General features: G+C 50.7%; 7 protein-coding genes across 8 annotated transcripts in view; 4 read left to right on the forward strand and 3 right to left on the reverse strand.

Moving 5' to 3' along the window:
* LOC126578835 (BTB/POZ domain-containing protein 10) overlaps positions 1–2,190 on the forward strand; it is a 3,287-nt gene extending 1,097 nt beyond the window's left edge. Inside the window, exons 2-5 of one of the 2 annotated variants that reach the window (XM_050241775.1) lie at positions 388–642; positions 799–1,370; positions 1,434–1,811; positions 1,888–2,190. In XM_050241775.1, coding sequence (XP_050097732.1) covers positions 608–642; positions 799–1,370; positions 1,434–1,811; positions 1,888–2,111 — 1,209 coding nt within the window. In that variant the 5' untranslated portion in view covers positions 388–607 and the 3' untranslated portion in view covers positions 2,112–2,190. The remainder of the gene's footprint in view (positions 1–387; positions 643–798; positions 1,371–1,433; positions 1,812–1,887) is intronic. The other variant, XM_050241774.1, reaches the window with a different exon arrangement.
* Positions 2,191–2,815: 625 nt separating this feature from the next.
* On the reverse strand, positions 2,816–4,870 carry LOC126578834 (glycerol kinase). The gene is made up of 2 exons (XM_050241773.1): positions 3,275–4,870; positions 2,816–3,181 (listed from the first exon to the last, which is right to left on the reverse strand). Exons 1-2 carry the CDS (start codon positions 4,652–4,654, stop codon positions 3,005–3,007), a joined length of 1,557 nt encoding a protein of 518 aa, XP_050097730.1. The 5' UTR covers positions 4,655–4,870; the 3' UTR covers positions 2,816–3,004.
* Positions 4,871–5,358: 488 nt separating this feature from the next.
* On the forward strand, positions 5,359–7,176 carry LOC126578843 (density-regulated protein homolog). The gene is made up of 2 exons (XM_050241784.1): positions 5,359–5,476; positions 5,555–7,176. The coding sequence occupies exons 1-2, from the start codon at positions 5,369–5,371 to the stop codon at positions 6,164–6,166; spliced, it is 720 nt and encodes a 239-aa protein (XP_050097741.1). The 5' UTR covers positions 5,359–5,368; the 3' UTR covers positions 6,167–7,176.
* A 65-nt stretch (positions 7,177–7,241) lies between these two features.
* On the reverse strand, positions 7,242–8,413 carry LOC126578840 (uncharacterized). Its single transcript, XM_050241781.1, has 3 exons — positions 8,113–8,413; positions 7,451–8,034; positions 7,242–7,378 (listed from the first exon to the last, which is right to left on the reverse strand). The coding sequence occupies exons 1-3, from the start codon at positions 8,303–8,305 to the stop codon at positions 7,253–7,255; spliced, it is 903 nt and encodes a 300-aa protein (XP_050097738.1). The 5' UTR covers positions 8,306–8,413; the 3' UTR covers positions 7,242–7,252.
* Positions 8,414–8,697: 284 nt separating this feature from the next.
* Positions 8,698–10,729, forward strand: LOC126578837 (isovaleryl-CoA dehydrogenase, mitochondrial). Its single transcript, XM_050241777.1, has 3 exons — positions 8,698–9,164; positions 9,255–9,334; positions 9,415–10,729. Exons 1-3 carry the CDS (start codon positions 9,000–9,002, stop codon positions 10,457–10,459), a joined length of 1,290 nt encoding a protein of 429 aa, XP_050097734.1. The 5' UTR covers positions 8,698–8,999; the 3' UTR covers positions 10,460–10,729.
* A 79-nt stretch (positions 10,730–10,808) lies between these two features.
* LOC126578831 (uncharacterized) lies at positions 10,809–13,481 on the forward strand. The gene is made up of 3 exons (XM_050241765.1): positions 10,809–11,032; positions 11,097–11,208; positions 11,291–13,481. The coding sequence occupies exons 1-3, from the start codon at positions 10,982–10,984 to the stop codon at positions 13,135–13,137; spliced, it is 2,010 nt and encodes a 669-aa protein (XP_050097722.1). The 5' UTR covers positions 10,809–10,981; the 3' UTR covers positions 13,138–13,481.
* Positions 13,438–15,000, reverse strand: part of LOC126578839 (ADP,ATP carrier protein 1) — a 5,435-nt gene continuing 3,872 nt past the window's right edge. The window contains exon 3 of the mRNA XM_050241780.1: positions 13,438–14,345. Within this exon, the coding sequence (XP_050097737.1) occupies positions 14,100–14,345 (246 nt within the window). The 3' untranslated portion in view covers positions 13,438–14,099. The remainder of the gene's footprint in view (positions 14,346–15,000) is intronic.

Genomic DNA, 15,000 nt, shown 5'->3' on the forward strand with positions numbered 1-15,000 from the left:
CACACACAAAGGACACAAAGCAGGCCGAATGTGCGAGAAGAGAACGCTGTTGCTAGCTGTTCGGCTGTACGGGATGCAGCAGCAGCAGCAACAACTGCTGCTTCGTGCGCTGCGCTGCTGCACAGGATACACGGTGCCTGTGCCAGAAGAGCAACGAAAATAGGTTGATAGTGTATCCTTAGTTGACAGACGCAGACCGCCAGACCGACCAGACGGCCACGATACCCAGCCCTCCCCTCTATACCCACTTCCAGTGTCCTTTCTCGCTGCCTCGCTGGGGGGATTGGGCGCGCGTGATAGTCGGTGGCACTGGGAGACTGGGTTTCTTTGTGTGCTAGGTCAGGGTTTGGTCTGGTTTTCTGATGTCGTTTTTTTTTTTGGTATCAGTTGCTATGTGTGGGTATGCTCATACCGTCTGCACTGCTCTAGACGCGACGACTACCGGCCCTCTGCCCCCAAAAGGATCGGCACCCCGTTCCGTACTCCCGATCAACCATGTATTCCCGAGCGAGCACGATTGACGGTGGCCTAGTATCACGAGGGATGCAGGGGGGATACAGACACACCGTCACAGCACACTATTTCATCCTCGCGCCCTTCGCAGACGATGCACAGCTTACTTAGCCAGTGTCTGTGTTTAAAGTGAGTTAACACCATAGTCCGCTGTAGCCACGAGAACAGCATCGTCTAGACGGCAAAGGAGGCCTGTTTCGTTTTCTCTTGGGGACCTTTTGTTTTTACGGGCACCAGTCGTTTGTACTCGTTTTCAATTTAAATTTATCGTACTTCTCACCTCAGAAATAATCGACTGATGCAGCACCAACAGCAGCAGCAACACAATACGACGGACAGTGCGAAGGTGGCGGCCTCGGCAGGTGCAACGGGTGTTGGGCCGGGGGGCAGCATGGCAAAGAAGCTGCCCGACGGCGAGCGTATCACGCTGATCGTCGACAACACGACGTTCTCGGTGAACGCGTCCATGCTGACCGCTCAACCGCAAACCATGCTTGGCCGAATGTTCAGCTCGGGGCTAGAATTTACGCACCCGAACGAGCGGGGTGAGTATGAGGTGGCGGACGGCATCTCGCACACCGTGTTCCGGGCCATCCTCGAGTACTATCGGTCGGGCGTGATCCGCTGCCCACCCACCGTCTCCGTGCTGGAGCTGCGCGAAGCCTGTGACTACCTGCTGATCCCTTTCAATGCCGAGACGATCCGGTGCCAGAATTTGCGCGGTTTGCTCCACGAATTGAGCAACGAAGGGGCGAGCATTCAGTTCGAAGCGTTCCTGGAGTCACTCATCCTACCGCTGATGGTAGACGCGGCACGGCAAGGGCATCGCGAGTGTCACATTGTCGTGCTTTCGGAGGGTAAGTGAAGGATTCCTGGCGAGACGATTGGATGCGATTCTTACGTGCTATTTGCGTTTACAGATGATACGATCGACTGGGACGAGGAGTATCCGCCACAGATGGGCGAGGAGGACTGCCAGACGGTGGCGAATACGGCCATGTATCGGTTCTTTAAGTACATCGAAAACCGTGATGTGGCGAAGCAGGTGCTGAAGGATCGGGGTCTCAAGAAGATTCGGCTCGGCATCGAAGGCTACCCGACGTACAAGGAGAAGATAAAGCGGCGCGCCAGTGGACGCGTCGAGGTGATCTACAACTATCTGCAGCGACCGTTCATACACATGTCCTGGGAGAAGGAGGAAGCGAAGAGCCGACACGTCGACTTCCAGTGCGTCAAGTCAAAGTCGGTCACCAATCTGGCGGAAGCGACGGCCGATCCAGCGCTGGAGCTTGATTCGGGTACACACGAGATCCCATTCTCGTTGGGCACTGTCTTTTTAACCTTGTTCTCTCTTTGTTCTCTTTTATCGACCAGCCGGTAATCCGTTGCCGCAGCGACACTTTGAAATATCGCACGAACCAGAAGCCGAACCCTTCCTGCGGCCGGAAGCGCTACTCGATGGCGAGGAGGGTGCCATCGGTGGGATGCTAGCGAATGCGGACGAAATAGGTGGTCGTGCTGGTGCTGGTGGTGGTGCCGGAGCAGGACCAGTTGCCGGAGGTGGTCCAGTAGCGATGCTGGATGGTGTACCACAGTAGGCCTGCTGACATGTGCGCGCGCAAAAAAAAAAACAGACACACAAAACACAATCGGAATCTTTACAAACAGTCCACAAGGCGATGCGCGTGGAAATGGTTTCGCGACGAACGAACAAATGACTAATCTAAGCGCAACAGGAGACCCCCGCCAATAATGAGTTCAGAATGTTGCTTTGCTAAAGGCCATTCGCGCAACGGTGCTTGATAAAGGGTTTCATTTTTTCCAACCTCGTCCTGTTTCGTCTCTCTCACTACCTTTATCTCTTCTGTTTTTTTTTTCCCATAAGCGAGACCATTGTTTTTTGTTGGTTCTGTTTTTACTTTTCTTCTTGTAAATCATGTATATATTTAAAGGAAAAATGTTAACTTTTTTGGCCGCTAGTTAAGCTCCCTCTCCGTGTCTCGAGAGGATGAAAGCAACGGGTGCGTTGCTAAGGTGTGCTTACGGAGAAATACGGCGCCTACTGCTACTGCTGCTGTCGCCGGTTGCCGTGAGGCGTAACGGATTCAAACATTATGCTCCTCGCGTATTCTGAGTATCTCAATTTCATCAGGAGGACCTTCGGACACGGATGGCACGTCGTTGGTCTCTGGCATAAATACTGCTCCTCGTTCCATGCTACATTTATGTTTTTTTTTTTTCATTTACGACTGTATACCATGCGAAATAAACTAATTTACAATCAAACGTTCACTCACGTTCGTGCACGATAATGAACAATATTTATTACATAAAACAAAACCCAACCTCGGAATAATAAATCCTCCCTATTTATCCCCAATATTACTACGCATATAAGCTGGCAGCGGAATGAATGTGCTGCTCGTTGTCCGATGCCGCTTTGTAGAAAGGTCAGCTTGAGCCATGTCCTCTTCGTCGCCTACCGTACCGATCACAGTGTGTTGCTCTCCCAGCCAAAGGATCGCTCGATGGCCATCTTCCACTTGCTGTAGCGCATGTCGCGTTCGTCTTCGCTGATCTGTGGTCGAAACACGGTGCACTTGCTCTCCACGCTCACGTTCTCGACATCCCACTTGCCCACAGCGCGTCCCGCTACCATTGCTGCTCCCTACGGGGGATGGTGGAAGGAAAACAATGAAGAAAAATGTCATTAATCCAGAGACCATTGGTGCGGATCGACTCCTTCGACCAATGCACTTACCAATGCAGTCGTTTCGACGAACGTTGGCCGTTGTATGTCCAGCCCGATTAGATCGGCTTGCCACTGCATCATCGCCTCGTTGATCGTCATTCCGCCGTCCACCTTTAACCGTATTAGGGGCGCCCCGCACTCGCTGTTCATAACGTCCAGTATATCACGCACCTGAAAACAGATCGCTTCCAGTGCTGCTCGAACAATGTGGCCCCGTTTCGTATCCTCAGTAATGCCACAGATAACGCCACGTGCTTCCTGGTTCCAGTACGGAGCATAGAGTCCACTGAATGCTGGCACAAAGTAGACATCGCCATTGTTTGGGACGGTTTTGGCCAACGTTTCCGATTCGCTTACACTCGCCATCAGGTTCATGTTATCACGCAGCCACCCGAGAGCGGCTCCAGCAACACCTACGGAGCCTTCCAGTGCATACACCGGTGGCTCATCCGGACCGAACTGGTAGGCAACGGTCGTTAGCAGTCCATGTGATGAGTCGATCAACGCTGTCCCAGTGTTGTACAGCAGAAAACATCCCGTACCGTAGGTGGCTTTGGCTTTGCCCCGCATCAAGCACTCCTGGCCAACAAGAGCAGACTGTTGATCACCTAGGCAACCCGACAATGGAATCCCGCGCAATGGTTCGAAGGAAATCAAACCGTACACCTCCGAGCTAGAGCGAATGCTGGGTAGGATTTCGACCGGCACGTCAAAGAACTTCAGCAACGTCTTATCGTACTCTAGCGATTCCAGGCTCATCAGCATCGTTCGGGACGCATTGGAAACATCGGTTACGTGCACGCCTCCGTTGGGTCCTCCGGTAAGATTCCAAATCAACCAAGTGTCCACCGTTCCGAACAGACAGTTCCCCGCCCGGATGGCTGCCTTCACCTTTGGCACATTGTCCATCAACCAGCGTAGCTTGACGGCCGAAAAGTACGGTGACAACGGTAAACCGCAGATTGGCTTCAGGTAATCCTTGTTCTTCGTTTTGTTCGGTACCGTCTCGAGCAACTGATCGACGGTGGATGCTGTGCGCATGTCGAGCCACACGATGGCATTGTACAGTGGTTCGCCGGTGTCCTTGTTCCAGACGATCGTCGTTTCACGCTGGTTCGTTACGCCGATTGCCACGATATCGTTGGCCGGATCACCGCCCAACTCTCGCAGCTTCTCTATCGTTTTCTCGATGCACTCTTGAACAACGGCCAGTATTTCCTGTGGTTCCTGTTCGACCCATCCTTCCTGAGGGTAGATTTGTCGCAGTACCTTCTGGTGGAAGCAAACCACCTCGGCCGTTTCCGCCTTGAAGAGAATGAATCGTGCCGAGCTCGTTCCCTCGTCGATGGAACCGATCAAGTCGCCAAACTTTTTCATCCCAGACGCCATTACCGGACGCTTCGATTGATCAAAGTTCACTTTGGTTGACTGGCTGCTAAGACTGAGGGGAGCAACGAGACGAAGGCTTCCGGTGAGCGGTCAGGAATGCAGACTTCGATACACACGTTTCTCGATTGCACGGTGCTGGAAGGATTTATTGCATAACGTGCTGCTTGCCTAAGCCAGACTAAACACGGCTAATACGATGAACCGTGGGAGGCACGACCCGGGTCCGATCGGCGTCCAGCTTATCTTATCGGTTGTCGATTACTTTCCGTTGCTGACGAACGGTTTTATCGCCCGGCCATTGCGCTGCGTCTTATTGAAGTCGCAAAGGTAAACACCAACTATACGGACGGAGTTGCGGCGTTTTGTCCTCGTTTGATTCCACGTTTGCTCTGATAAGCTGGCCTTCACGACATTCGGTGCGGGCGAGCGACAAAGTCTTTGCCAATCATTGTAGACACAGTTTGTTGCTTAATGGCGTAAAATGAAATTGGATGCTGTAATCGCTCAAGCAACGTTCCGCCGGCAGGCTGCGCACATCTCTCTATGCTTTTTCTTGTCACAGAAACGAGGAATCGCTGTGATTTATGTGATTCAAAAGGACACTTTATGAGTCCAAATGCTCTCCATATTACTAAGCTATTTAACGAAGAAACCCAAGAAATTGCACTCTGGTTGGGGCACGATTTTTGATTTTATTTTGTTGAAGATCTCGGAATGACAGCTGTCAGAGGGAATCACAACAAAAACAAATCCTCCAATTCGGCGTGGAACGTGGATCTTGAATCGGATTCAGCTCAGCACCAGAACAGGCCCCAGGAAAAGGTAATTAAGGACCACCGAAAAGACTGTTCTATCACGTTAACTGGTAACCCTTTCGTTCCTTGTACGCCACTATTCCAGAGCATCATGGTAAAGGAAATCCCCGATCGGCTGCTGGCGGGCCCGAAAGAGGGTGTCGTCTACCCACTGACCGTTGTTTGCTGCGGCAATTGCTCGATGCCCCTGGAGTACTGCGAGTATTATCCGGATTACGAAAAGTGCAAGCAGTGGCTGGAGAAGAATCTGCCGATCGAGTTTGAGCGGCTAAAGGTTGGAAATGCACCATCCAGCGGTGTGGGCGGTGCTGCACCTTCCGGTGGTGGTGCCGGTGGTGAATCCGCGGCCGCCGGCGATACGGAAGATGAGAAGAAACGCCAGAAGCGCGGTGGCAAGGGAATGATGAAAACGAAGAAAGTCAAAGCCGAAGGACCCCGCACGGTATCACTATCACGATCGGCCCGAGGTAAAAAGAAATCCGTCACGGTGGTGGTCGGTCTCGGTACGTTCGATATCGACCTGAAGCTTGCGGCCAAATTCTTCGGCACCAAGTTCGCCTGCGGTTCATCGGTTACCGGTGATGATGAGATCGTCATACAGGGCGACGTGAAGGACGAGCTATTCGACATTATCCCGGAAAAGTGGCCCGAAATCGACGAAGATTGTATCGATGATCTGGGCGATCAAAAGCGCTAGGAAAGACGCGTGGTGAAATACGACGAAGGGTTAAACTGTGTTCAAGAATGCTGTAACAACATCTATTTAACACCGGGAGAACATTTTGCAGGAGGGCTTTCAACTTATAAGTTTATTGAATTGATTGAGCATTGCAAAATATGTTAAAATACATCATCAATCTATTCAACACACTGAACAATGTAGTCTGAGTGAGATTTTAAATTGTATTATAAAGTTTAAACTTGTGTTTTGTTTCTTGTTTCTTTTGTTTAAACTTGTGTTTTGTTTCAGTCCTATTCTAACACGATTCTACGTTTTCAGACATTTCTTTCCTTAATTTACAACAGCTGAACTCATCAACCTTCCTTTGGGATCTGTTAAAAGTGTATTTTCCAGCAATTTATACTTCATGACAATATCTCCTGTAAGCAAATGCAATAAGTTATGAGAAAAAGCACATGTAATCTACTTACAGTGTGCAAATTAATGAGCCATTCAAAGAACTCCTACATACACGAAGAACTCCCAATGCAATTTTGCCCACATACATTCAGAAGAAGGTGATGAAGCTATTAATTTGCTAGTAACACTACCATTTTGTTTTCAAAAGTACGTCCTGATGGCCTACGTACGCCGTTTTCATTAGCCTTAGCCTAAGGGCAGCTTGTTATAATAAACTTTCCCATCCACACCAACGTGCCAGCTAACCGTTCATTACTACCTAACTATGAGCTACCACAACATACCTGCCTATGACTCATATTGACTTGTACTCTAGAGCAGTCGCGGCAAAGATACCTGTGCTAGAAGAGAGCGAGAAGTTCGGGTGGGATTTCCATAAGCCCGCAGTCTCAATTGCTTACAACATCGAAAAATGAAAAGTAAATCACAACATCGCCCTCTCCCAAACCCCCGTGCATTGTCGTAAAACACGCTGATAAAAGCTTAAGTACACATGTTATAAATATTGTAATCCTGATCCTCCTCCGAGATGAGAATGTTTCACGTAGATCGCATCGTGTGGACGGTCCGAAAGCATAGTTCCGAATTTAAATCCTACTCCATGTGCACCGAGAGATCCGAGTGAGTTAAATATCTTACAAGTTAAGATGCCGCCACCGAGTTGCCAATGGCGAGGGCTTTTTGACTAATTTTTTGGTTAATGAATCTCGAGTACAGCGATCCGCCCGGATTGCGTCGATTCGGGCCTCGTGGAATGTGATACGACAGCTGAAATGGAGCAAACGGAAACCAACCATGAACTTCCGCAGAGCGCGATGAGAGAAGGAGCCTTTTACTTACGGGATTTTCGTGTGGCAATAGCGTGGAGATGCAGTAGGCGTAGTTTTCCAGCTGCGGTGTGCTGAGCTTCGTTTCAAACTCCATATGGTAGGCGATGATAATGGCCGTCAGTTGGCACTGCATCGATTTACTAAGAACACCGAGCTCCCCGACTGCCAGAATGTTCCGCCCTAGTGTGGTACTGTTGAGGATATCCTTCAGCGTGACCGGTGTCATGGGCCAGCGGAACGATTGATAGGAAACCACGGGCATGCGGTTCGAGATTGAGTCTTTCTCCAGCGCTCCCACATTTGATTGTTGCTGCTGCGTACACTCCTCCCAGAGCGAAGCTGCCACCGTCGTACCCGAGGAAGAAGCTGCACGCTTCGGTTGACTAGCCTGGGAATCGGCACTGTCCTCGGATTCGGCGGATCGCTTGTGCGTCGACACCAATCGGAGACTTTTGCACGGTAGACCGATCTCTTCGCGCCACTCGAGGAACGCCTCTCGGAACAGAATTTTTGGCCCCAACGGTCTACCCTCGAACAGTACGTCCACATCCTCCAGGCGCATCTTCTGCAGACACTCCATATCGATCGCTTGAGCTGTGCAAGGAAAGGATAACAAGAGAGTAAGTGTTTGATGCCATCGGATTTCGGTGGTCAACTCTGCACGGTTCTTACATTCCAGCAGCGCGATGGTATCGTCCGCTAGCTTCAGCTTGTAGCTGCAAAACGTGCGCAGTTCCTGGTCCTGCAGCTGCTCCTGCTCCTGCTCCTGTTGCTGTCGCTGGTGATCATCGTTCGCCACCAGCCTGTTCAGCAGCTCTACCTCTTCGCTAAACGGCTCACATTTGATCATGATGCTGCCATTCATTTCGATCGATCCGTACAGATTCCGCCAAGGTTTAAAGCAGCTCCATTTGGGGTACGGAAGGTGGTTCTAGGCGTAATCAGCTTCTCGTTAAACACTTTTTCAGCTTCCGAAACACCGATTTCCTCTGTTTTTTACAAGCAGCCGCAAAGGGTGACCAGACTTTGTTTATCATTTTCTCCAAGCGTTGCTATCAAACCAAGCGTTTGCAACTAGCAACGCTTCGATTTTGAAAAACATTTTAATTATTTTTAATTTGTCCTTTTTTTTAAGGAAATGCACTTTTATGAAACAGCGTTAAACCGCTGAAATTATCCTGCATTTTGAGAAATTGTTCAATGTCGAACCTAGACACCCTTCAAGGTCATGCTGCCCGTTGTACGAAAACATGTTTTGCGCAACTCTGGCCAATGCTAAGCCAAGCCTCCAGCGCAACCACGGCCCACCAAATCCTGCGTAAACCATTCATTAATATATATGCTTTTCCGTGTGCGTGAGTTCGGGGAACTAGCAAGATTCGCAAAGTGGTGTTCGAGGTCTCACCCGATTGCCAGTTGAAAAAACATCTTGGGTCGAAAGTGAACGTAGGCCACGGCGCTCCCTTATCAGTGGAAATAGTGCGACGTCACGGCAGACGAGGTGTGAGCGGTTTGTGCTGATTTGCTGGTGGTTTCATTCCAAGGACTAGAAGGCCAGAATGTCTGTAATACGTAACTTGGCAACCGCCTCCCGACGGCTGTGGGCCACCAGCCTACTCCGACAACCCAGTAGCACCGGTGGAGCGAACCTCGTGCAGTGCCGCTCAATGCAGCACTATCCGATCGACGAGAACCTCTTCGGATTGACCGAGGAACAACAGCAGGTTTGTGTGTTTTGCCTGTGCCGATCGTATGATCGGAAGGGACTCCGAGCAGTATGCTAATGATCCCCTACCCCCTCTTTTCCGCGACAGCTACGCCAAACAGTGTTCAACTTCGCCCAGAAAGAGCTCGCACCGTTCGCCCAGGAAATCGATAAGCAGAATGAGTTCAAGTAAGCAGAAACCTCGGCATCATTTTCCGACTTTCTTTGGCAATGTGTTTCATTCGAGTGGTTGTTCGTTCCACTTTCAGGGATCTACGCAGCTTCTGGCGCAAGCTGGGCGATCTCGGTGTGCTGGGTGTGACGGTAAAGCCCGAGTACGGTGGACTCGGAGGATCGTACCTTGATCACTGTATTGTGAACGAAGAAATTTCGCGTGCTTCCGGCTCGATCGCGCTGTCCTACGGTGCCCATTCGAATCTGTGCGTCAATCAGATACACCGTCACGGAACCGAAGAGCAGAAACAACGCTATCTGCCCAAGCTGTGCAACGGTGAGCACATCGGGGCGCTGGCCATGTCGGAGGCCGGTGCGGGCAGTGACGTGGTGTCGATGAAGCTGCGTGCCGATAAGCAGGGCGATTACTACGTACTGAACGGGAGCAAGTTCTGGATTACGAACGGTCCCGTCGCGGACACGTACGTAATTTACGCGAAAACGGATGCCAGCGCTAAGCCACAGCACGGCATTACGGCGTTCCTCGTGGAGCGGGGAATGGCCGGATTCACGCAGGGACCCAAGCTCGACAAACTGGGCATCCGGGGCAGCCCGACCAGTGAGCTCATCTTTGAGGATGTAAAGGTACCGGTCGGGAACGTGCTGGGTGGGCTGAATAAGGGCGTCTACGTGCTGATGTCGGGGCTGGATCTGGAGCGGTTGGTGCTAGCGGCCGGACCAGTCGGTCTCATGCAGGCCGCCTGTGATGTGGCGTTCGAGTATGCGCACGTGCGCAAGCAGTTCAATACGCGCATCGGCGAGTTTCAGCTACTGCAGGGCAAAATGGCCGACATGTACACGACGATGAATGCTTGCCGTGCGTACCTGTACTCCGTGGCCCGTGCTTGCGATGCGGGCCACGCGAATCCCAAGGATTGTGCCGGGGTCATTTTGTACTGTGCGGAAAAGGCAACGCAGGTTGCACTCGATGCGATCCAGATTCTCGGTGGCAATGGGTACATCAACGATTATCCCACCGGTCGTATCATGCGCGACTGCAAGCTGTACGAGATTGGTGCCGGAACGTCGGAAATCCGACGTATGCTGATCGGTCGTGCACTGAACAAGGAGTACCAGTAAGGCGGAGGCGGAGAAATGCCTTGCCAGGTGCCGTGTTCGTATGTTTTGTCTACAAACTGTGAGCAAAAGTGCATTTAATAGGTTTTTAATGAAGCGCCGTTTTTTAAAAACAATTTCCGAGGGAAGCAAAACTCTAAACGCCGGTGGTCGCACGGAGTGATCGTTGCTTTACGCTGCCGTAAGCGTATGCGTGTGCCATCGCATTCTGGCGCATCGGTTGTAGGTACGGTTTGAAAAGGGAAATAAAACATTCCTCTGTGTTATACGCAAGTTCCATCTCAGCCACATCTCTTTGTTCTCCGAAGTAACCAGATCTTTTACCTTCATCTTGCCCACACACATACACTCTTTTGCTTATTTTCGAATAAAACACGGCTAGGGACAGATTGCTACGATTGTTCCGATTTTGTCGAACATTTTTCAGGTGGCAACCGGCCGGCGTAGACGCATCTAGCCATCTCAGTGATCATTGGCTAGCTTGATTTCATTTGCGACACAGACTCTTCGTCGAGCGCGAACAATATGATGACCAGCAGTGAAACCTTGTCGGCTGAGTTAATTTCCTTTTACCGGGTAAGTTTGATAGATTTTGAACTCTTTTCAAAGACAAAATATAACTTGTAACACGTTGTTGCAGAATACCCGCGATGCGCAAACGAATCATGCAGAAAGTAAAAGGGAGGCGGATTTACGGGCCCAGATTGAACAGAAGCAAAACTTCCTGCAAAGTCTCAAGCGTCTCGTGGCGGGTAAGTTTCGCAAGAGCCATCCTTATCCCAATTGCTGCGCTAACGTGGCTTCATTCTTGTTCTCCATCTCGGTTCGCCTCAGGCATGAACAATCTGTACATTGGGACCCAGGCTGGACATGAAGACTCGGTGCGTGGAAGGGAGATCATCAGGGAGAGTAACGCTATCGCACAGCGCTTGATCGAAAATTACAATAGCCAGCAGGCGTTGGCAATGCAGAGGCGAACGAACTGGCTGCTCAGTGCTTACGGCGGCAATTCAGAACTGCGTGCTAAGCAAAAGATGGAAAGCATGCGAAAAGTCCTGCGCGTACAGGAACAGGTAATTGCTGAGCTGCGTAGCTCTCGTCGCATGATGGAGGTGGAGAAGGACAAGCAAACGGCCCTCACGCTAGAGCGGGAGGTAGCGGACATTGGACGGGACATTGACCGTTCTTGCCAGGAGTACAGACAGGAGGAGGATCGCATTTGTCGTACACTGGCGGACCTCGGTGCGTCGATCGGCGAGAAGCTTCTTCGCCGGCAGGAGATGAACGGGATACAAAGCGACCCGAAGCTACGGCAACAAAAGCAACAACAGCAGCACCAGCAACTGGAGAATGGTGGCTGTGTCGATGAGGATTTCACTGAGGCCATCGTCAATACGCACGATGGGGAGGATGCGTCGCTACGGCACGAGGGCGATGTGTCGCTCATGTTGCTAAACGAGTCGACGAGCAAGTATTCGTTCGAGTTGGAATTCAAAAACCCAAACGATTTCCCCGATCTACTGAAAATCATGGAGCCGGCCAACACCAGTTACGAAAAGTTGGTGAAAAAGTGCCAGCAATCGGTGGACACGGCCCAGAAGCGTAAGAAGAAACATCAGTCCAAAAAGCAGTCACGGAACGGTAGTCAGCAAGAGCCGACTGATGAAACTCTGAGGAAAAAGCAGAAACAAACCGTTTGCAAAGTCACTCCACCCAAAGTTGCACCCGGAGAAGTCCTAGCGGGGAAGAATGACCAAGAAAATCAATGTCCGCTCTCGGGCGAGCAGATTGCCTTTCCTCATCACAATCCAGCGAATAGGTCAAATAGATTGGCCAAAACTCAGGCTTCAAATGCTGGGCAACACCAGCAACAGCAGTACCAACGTACGTTGCGCAAACGTAAAGCATTAGAACCAGCTTCAGAGGTACCGGAAGCGGGCCAAATCGCTGGAAAGGAACCCAAGCAGGCGGGGCCTCCTGCGATCATTACTGCTGACCCCGAAAGCATATTCAAGGAACCGTTACCGGTTGCATCTTTTACTGCCAGCGGCTCGAAACGAAAGCCAAAATCACAAACGGAGGTACCACCGAAAGCTCCCATTAAGAGATCCACACCGGTTGAGGAGGTTATCACGCCGAAGCGACCGATGAAACCCCCCAGCAGTGTGGCCAAGATGGACTTTTTGAGCCCGACCAGAGCTTCATCGAGCCAATCAGCAGCTAAAGGTACATCGAACGGGGCCAAGGTTCAGGAAGGTGACATCTTAAGCCCTGAGAATGCGCCATCCAAGAACACATCATCGAACTCTCCACCAGAGAATGCGCTGGAAACTGATGACCATCATTCGATGGAAGAAACACAAAACAGCAACAACAGCAGCATCATGATGGTGGAGTCCACGAGCAGCAGTTCCATGGATTATTTGCTCACCAGTCCAAGTGCTGAGTTTGATCTTAACCTATCACCGGAACAATCGGACACCTTCGACAATGATTTGGACTTTCTGAATGATTTCGATTCCAACCAATGTGCCGCCGCCAGCACCGCAGGAAGAAAAGGAACTGGCGGGACTCGAAAGCCGAATGACCGCAACGAACAGGCCGAGCCGGATGGTTTTGATTTCGCTTTCGACGATGGTTTGTCCTCTGAGCAGTTGAATCAGCGGGAGGATCTGTTTTAAGTGGGGGGACAGGAGAGATCACCATTCGCCGCTGAACCTTGTATAAGCGATGGATTTTATACAACAGTCCGGTTTCATGCCGCAACGACTCATCCTCCATTCCTACAATTTTCTCTGCCCCAACTAGTATCTACAGTTGGAAGATGGGATGCGAGAGAATTAGAATGGTGGAACATTCGTAAATGAACTCCTTTTAAGTGAATTAACCAGTTACGTTTACCGCCAGACAGGTATTCTCCGCTTCCAATGCGACCATTTCTCAATCTTCAGTACTCCCTCTTCCTCCTCCTGCTCCGAGGGTTTTCTAATTTCAAATAAATACCTAGTTTATTTCTGTTTTGAACCATGGTCATATTTCGAATCTATTTTTCGGTTTTCGGTACTTGTTGTAATCTGTACTTCCTATTGCATTGCATGTGCACACACTCGTCGGACTGGGATAAGAAGCGGCGGCGGCGTCGCTGGCGCGAATAGAACTTTAAATTTTTCGTTTTTGCCCGGCGGCGCGATTCCAGGCGGACAGTTGCCCCATCATCCCAGTCCAGCCAGTCCATTCCGCCATCCAAGACAACGGGCGCGCGCGCTTGCATTGCTGCTAATGCTGCCGGGGGTTGTTGGTGTTGTTTGTGGTTGTCCTGGGGGCGCACGGATGGCGGATCGGGATGGCTGAGCTTTTTAATCGATTTGTGTGTGTGTGTGTGCGCGGTGGAGTGTGTGTGTGTATGATTCCGAAGGATGTTGTGTGAGTAGCGCACGCAGCGGCAGCAGAAGGCAGTAGCAGTAGATCTTTCTTTTGTTTATAGCGGTATGCATGTAGGCGGCAGACACTCCTTCTGAACCGATGCCACGTGCACACTCCCTCTCCCCAACATGATGTTGAGTAGTGTGGCCCCACACACGCTCACCTACCACCACACCACCGACACCACCACGATTACTAATTACAACTAGGAGGTGGACGCTTAACCCAGCAGAGCCTTAACTTCGTCGTAGAAGACGAGCACCAGCGCGCCACCAGTACCACGCAGGACGTTGGAGAAAGCACCCTTGAAGAAGGCGCCCGAACCCTCCTGCTTGCCGATCTTGACCCAGCAGTCGAGCGTGTTCTTGTACATGATATCCGCCTTGGCACGGCCAGACTGCATCATCATGCGTCGTCGCACGGTGTCGAATGGATACGAAATAATACCAGAAGCCGTCGTCACAACCTGCGAAAAAGAAGAACGGAAGAAAGGGAAGTTTAGTAGTGTCAGCATCGTCCCAGGAATTTGTCGCCGGATAATGGTGGATAAGACTCTTGCGCGGTCATGTGTGTTTGTTATCATCAGCTTCCTAATTGCCACATGTGGCCGTGTACACATCTCTCTCCGGTGCTTCTCACACATGCACCACCTTCCATTCAGCTCCCTCTCTGCCATGGTCATCTTTTAATACCAGAACTCTACACACGAGAAGGTGTCCACATCGTCAGTGCGCGCCCTTATCTATTAGCGGGATTTTTTCAAGGCTATCACGCGTTCCACAGCATGCGTGTGTTGGAAAGGAAGGACTGCTACTGCAGAGCAGCTGATAAGCTATAGGGGTTGACTCCATTAGAAGTCGACGGCGACGGCGACGGCGAGACTAAAATTATCATGTGATGGTGGGCCCGGAACCTGTGGAACCTAGCAACCCATGATCGCTCACGTCACTACGCAACACAAATTGTGCTGCTTGAAAGTTGTGAAAACGTCAGTGATTGACACACCAACTGAATATTGAGGTTTATCCTCACTATTTGCCAATTTCATTTTGCCTTTTTTTTCTGGAACACACAGATTAATAACGTGTCCTCTATTCAATTTCCAAATAATCGATTCCTCC

The sequence above is a fragment of the Anopheles aquasalis genome, chromosome 3 (genome assembly GCF_943734665.1).
Source record: "Anopheles aquasalis chromosome 3, idAnoAquaMG_Q_19, whole genome shotgun sequence".
Taxonomy (NCBI): domain Eukaryota; kingdom Metazoa; phylum Arthropoda; class Insecta; order Diptera; family Culicidae; genus Anopheles; species Anopheles aquasalis.

Bases quoted from the DNA above. Each gene is read 5' to 3' on its own strand.
- LOC126578831 (XM_050241765.1), top strand. From the start codon at position 10,982: ATGATGACCAGCAGTGAAACCTTGTCGGCTGAGTTAATTTCCTTTTAC. The intron at 11,033-11,096 runs GTAAGTTTGATA...ACGTTGTTGCAG, and splicing joins AGTTAATTTCCTTTTACCGG to AATACCCGCGATGCGCAAAC. The intron at 11,209-11,290 runs GTAAGTTTCGCA...GGTTCGCCTCAG, and splicing joins TCTCAAGCGTCTCGTGGCGG to GCATGAACAATCTGTACATT.
- LOC126578837 (XM_050241777.1), top strand. From the start codon at position 9,000: ATGTCTGTAATACGTAACTTGGCAACCGCCTCCCGACGGCTGTGGGCC. The intron at 9,165-9,254 runs GTTTGTGTGTTT...TTTCCGCGACAG, and splicing joins TGACCGAGGAACAACAGCAG to CTACGCCAAACAGTGTTCAA. The intron at 9,335-9,414 runs GTAAGCAGAAAC...TTCCACTTTCAG, and splicing joins GATAAGCAGAATGAGTTCAA to GGATCTACGCAGCTTCTGGC.
- LOC126578843 (XM_050241784.1), top strand. From the start codon at position 5,369: ATGACAGCTGTCAGAGGGAATCACAACAAAAACAAATCCTCCAATTCG. The intron at 5,477-5,554 runs GTAATTAAGGAC...CCACTATTCCAG, and splicing joins AGAACAGGCCCCAGGAAAAG to AGCATCATGGTAAAGGAAAT.
- LOC126578834 (XM_050241773.1), bottom strand. From the start codon at position 4,654: ATGGCGTCTGGGATGAAAAAGTTTGGCGACTTGATCGGTTCCATCGAC. The intron at 3,182-3,274 runs GTAAGTGCATTG...CATCCCCCGTAG, and splicing joins TCGTCGAAACGACTGCATTG to GGAGCAGCAATGGTAGCGGG.
- LOC126578840 (XM_050241781.1), bottom strand. From the start codon at position 8,305: ATGAATGGCAGCATCATGATCAAATGTGAGCCGTTTAGCGAAGAGGTA. The intron at 8,035-8,112 runs GTAAGAACCGTG...TTCCTTGCACAG, and splicing joins TACCATCGCGCTGCTGGAAT to CTCAAGCGATCGATATGGAG. The intron at 7,379-7,450 runs GTAAGTAAAAGG...GCTCCATTTCAG, and splicing joins TATTGCCACACGAAAATCCC to CTGTCGTATCACATTCCACG.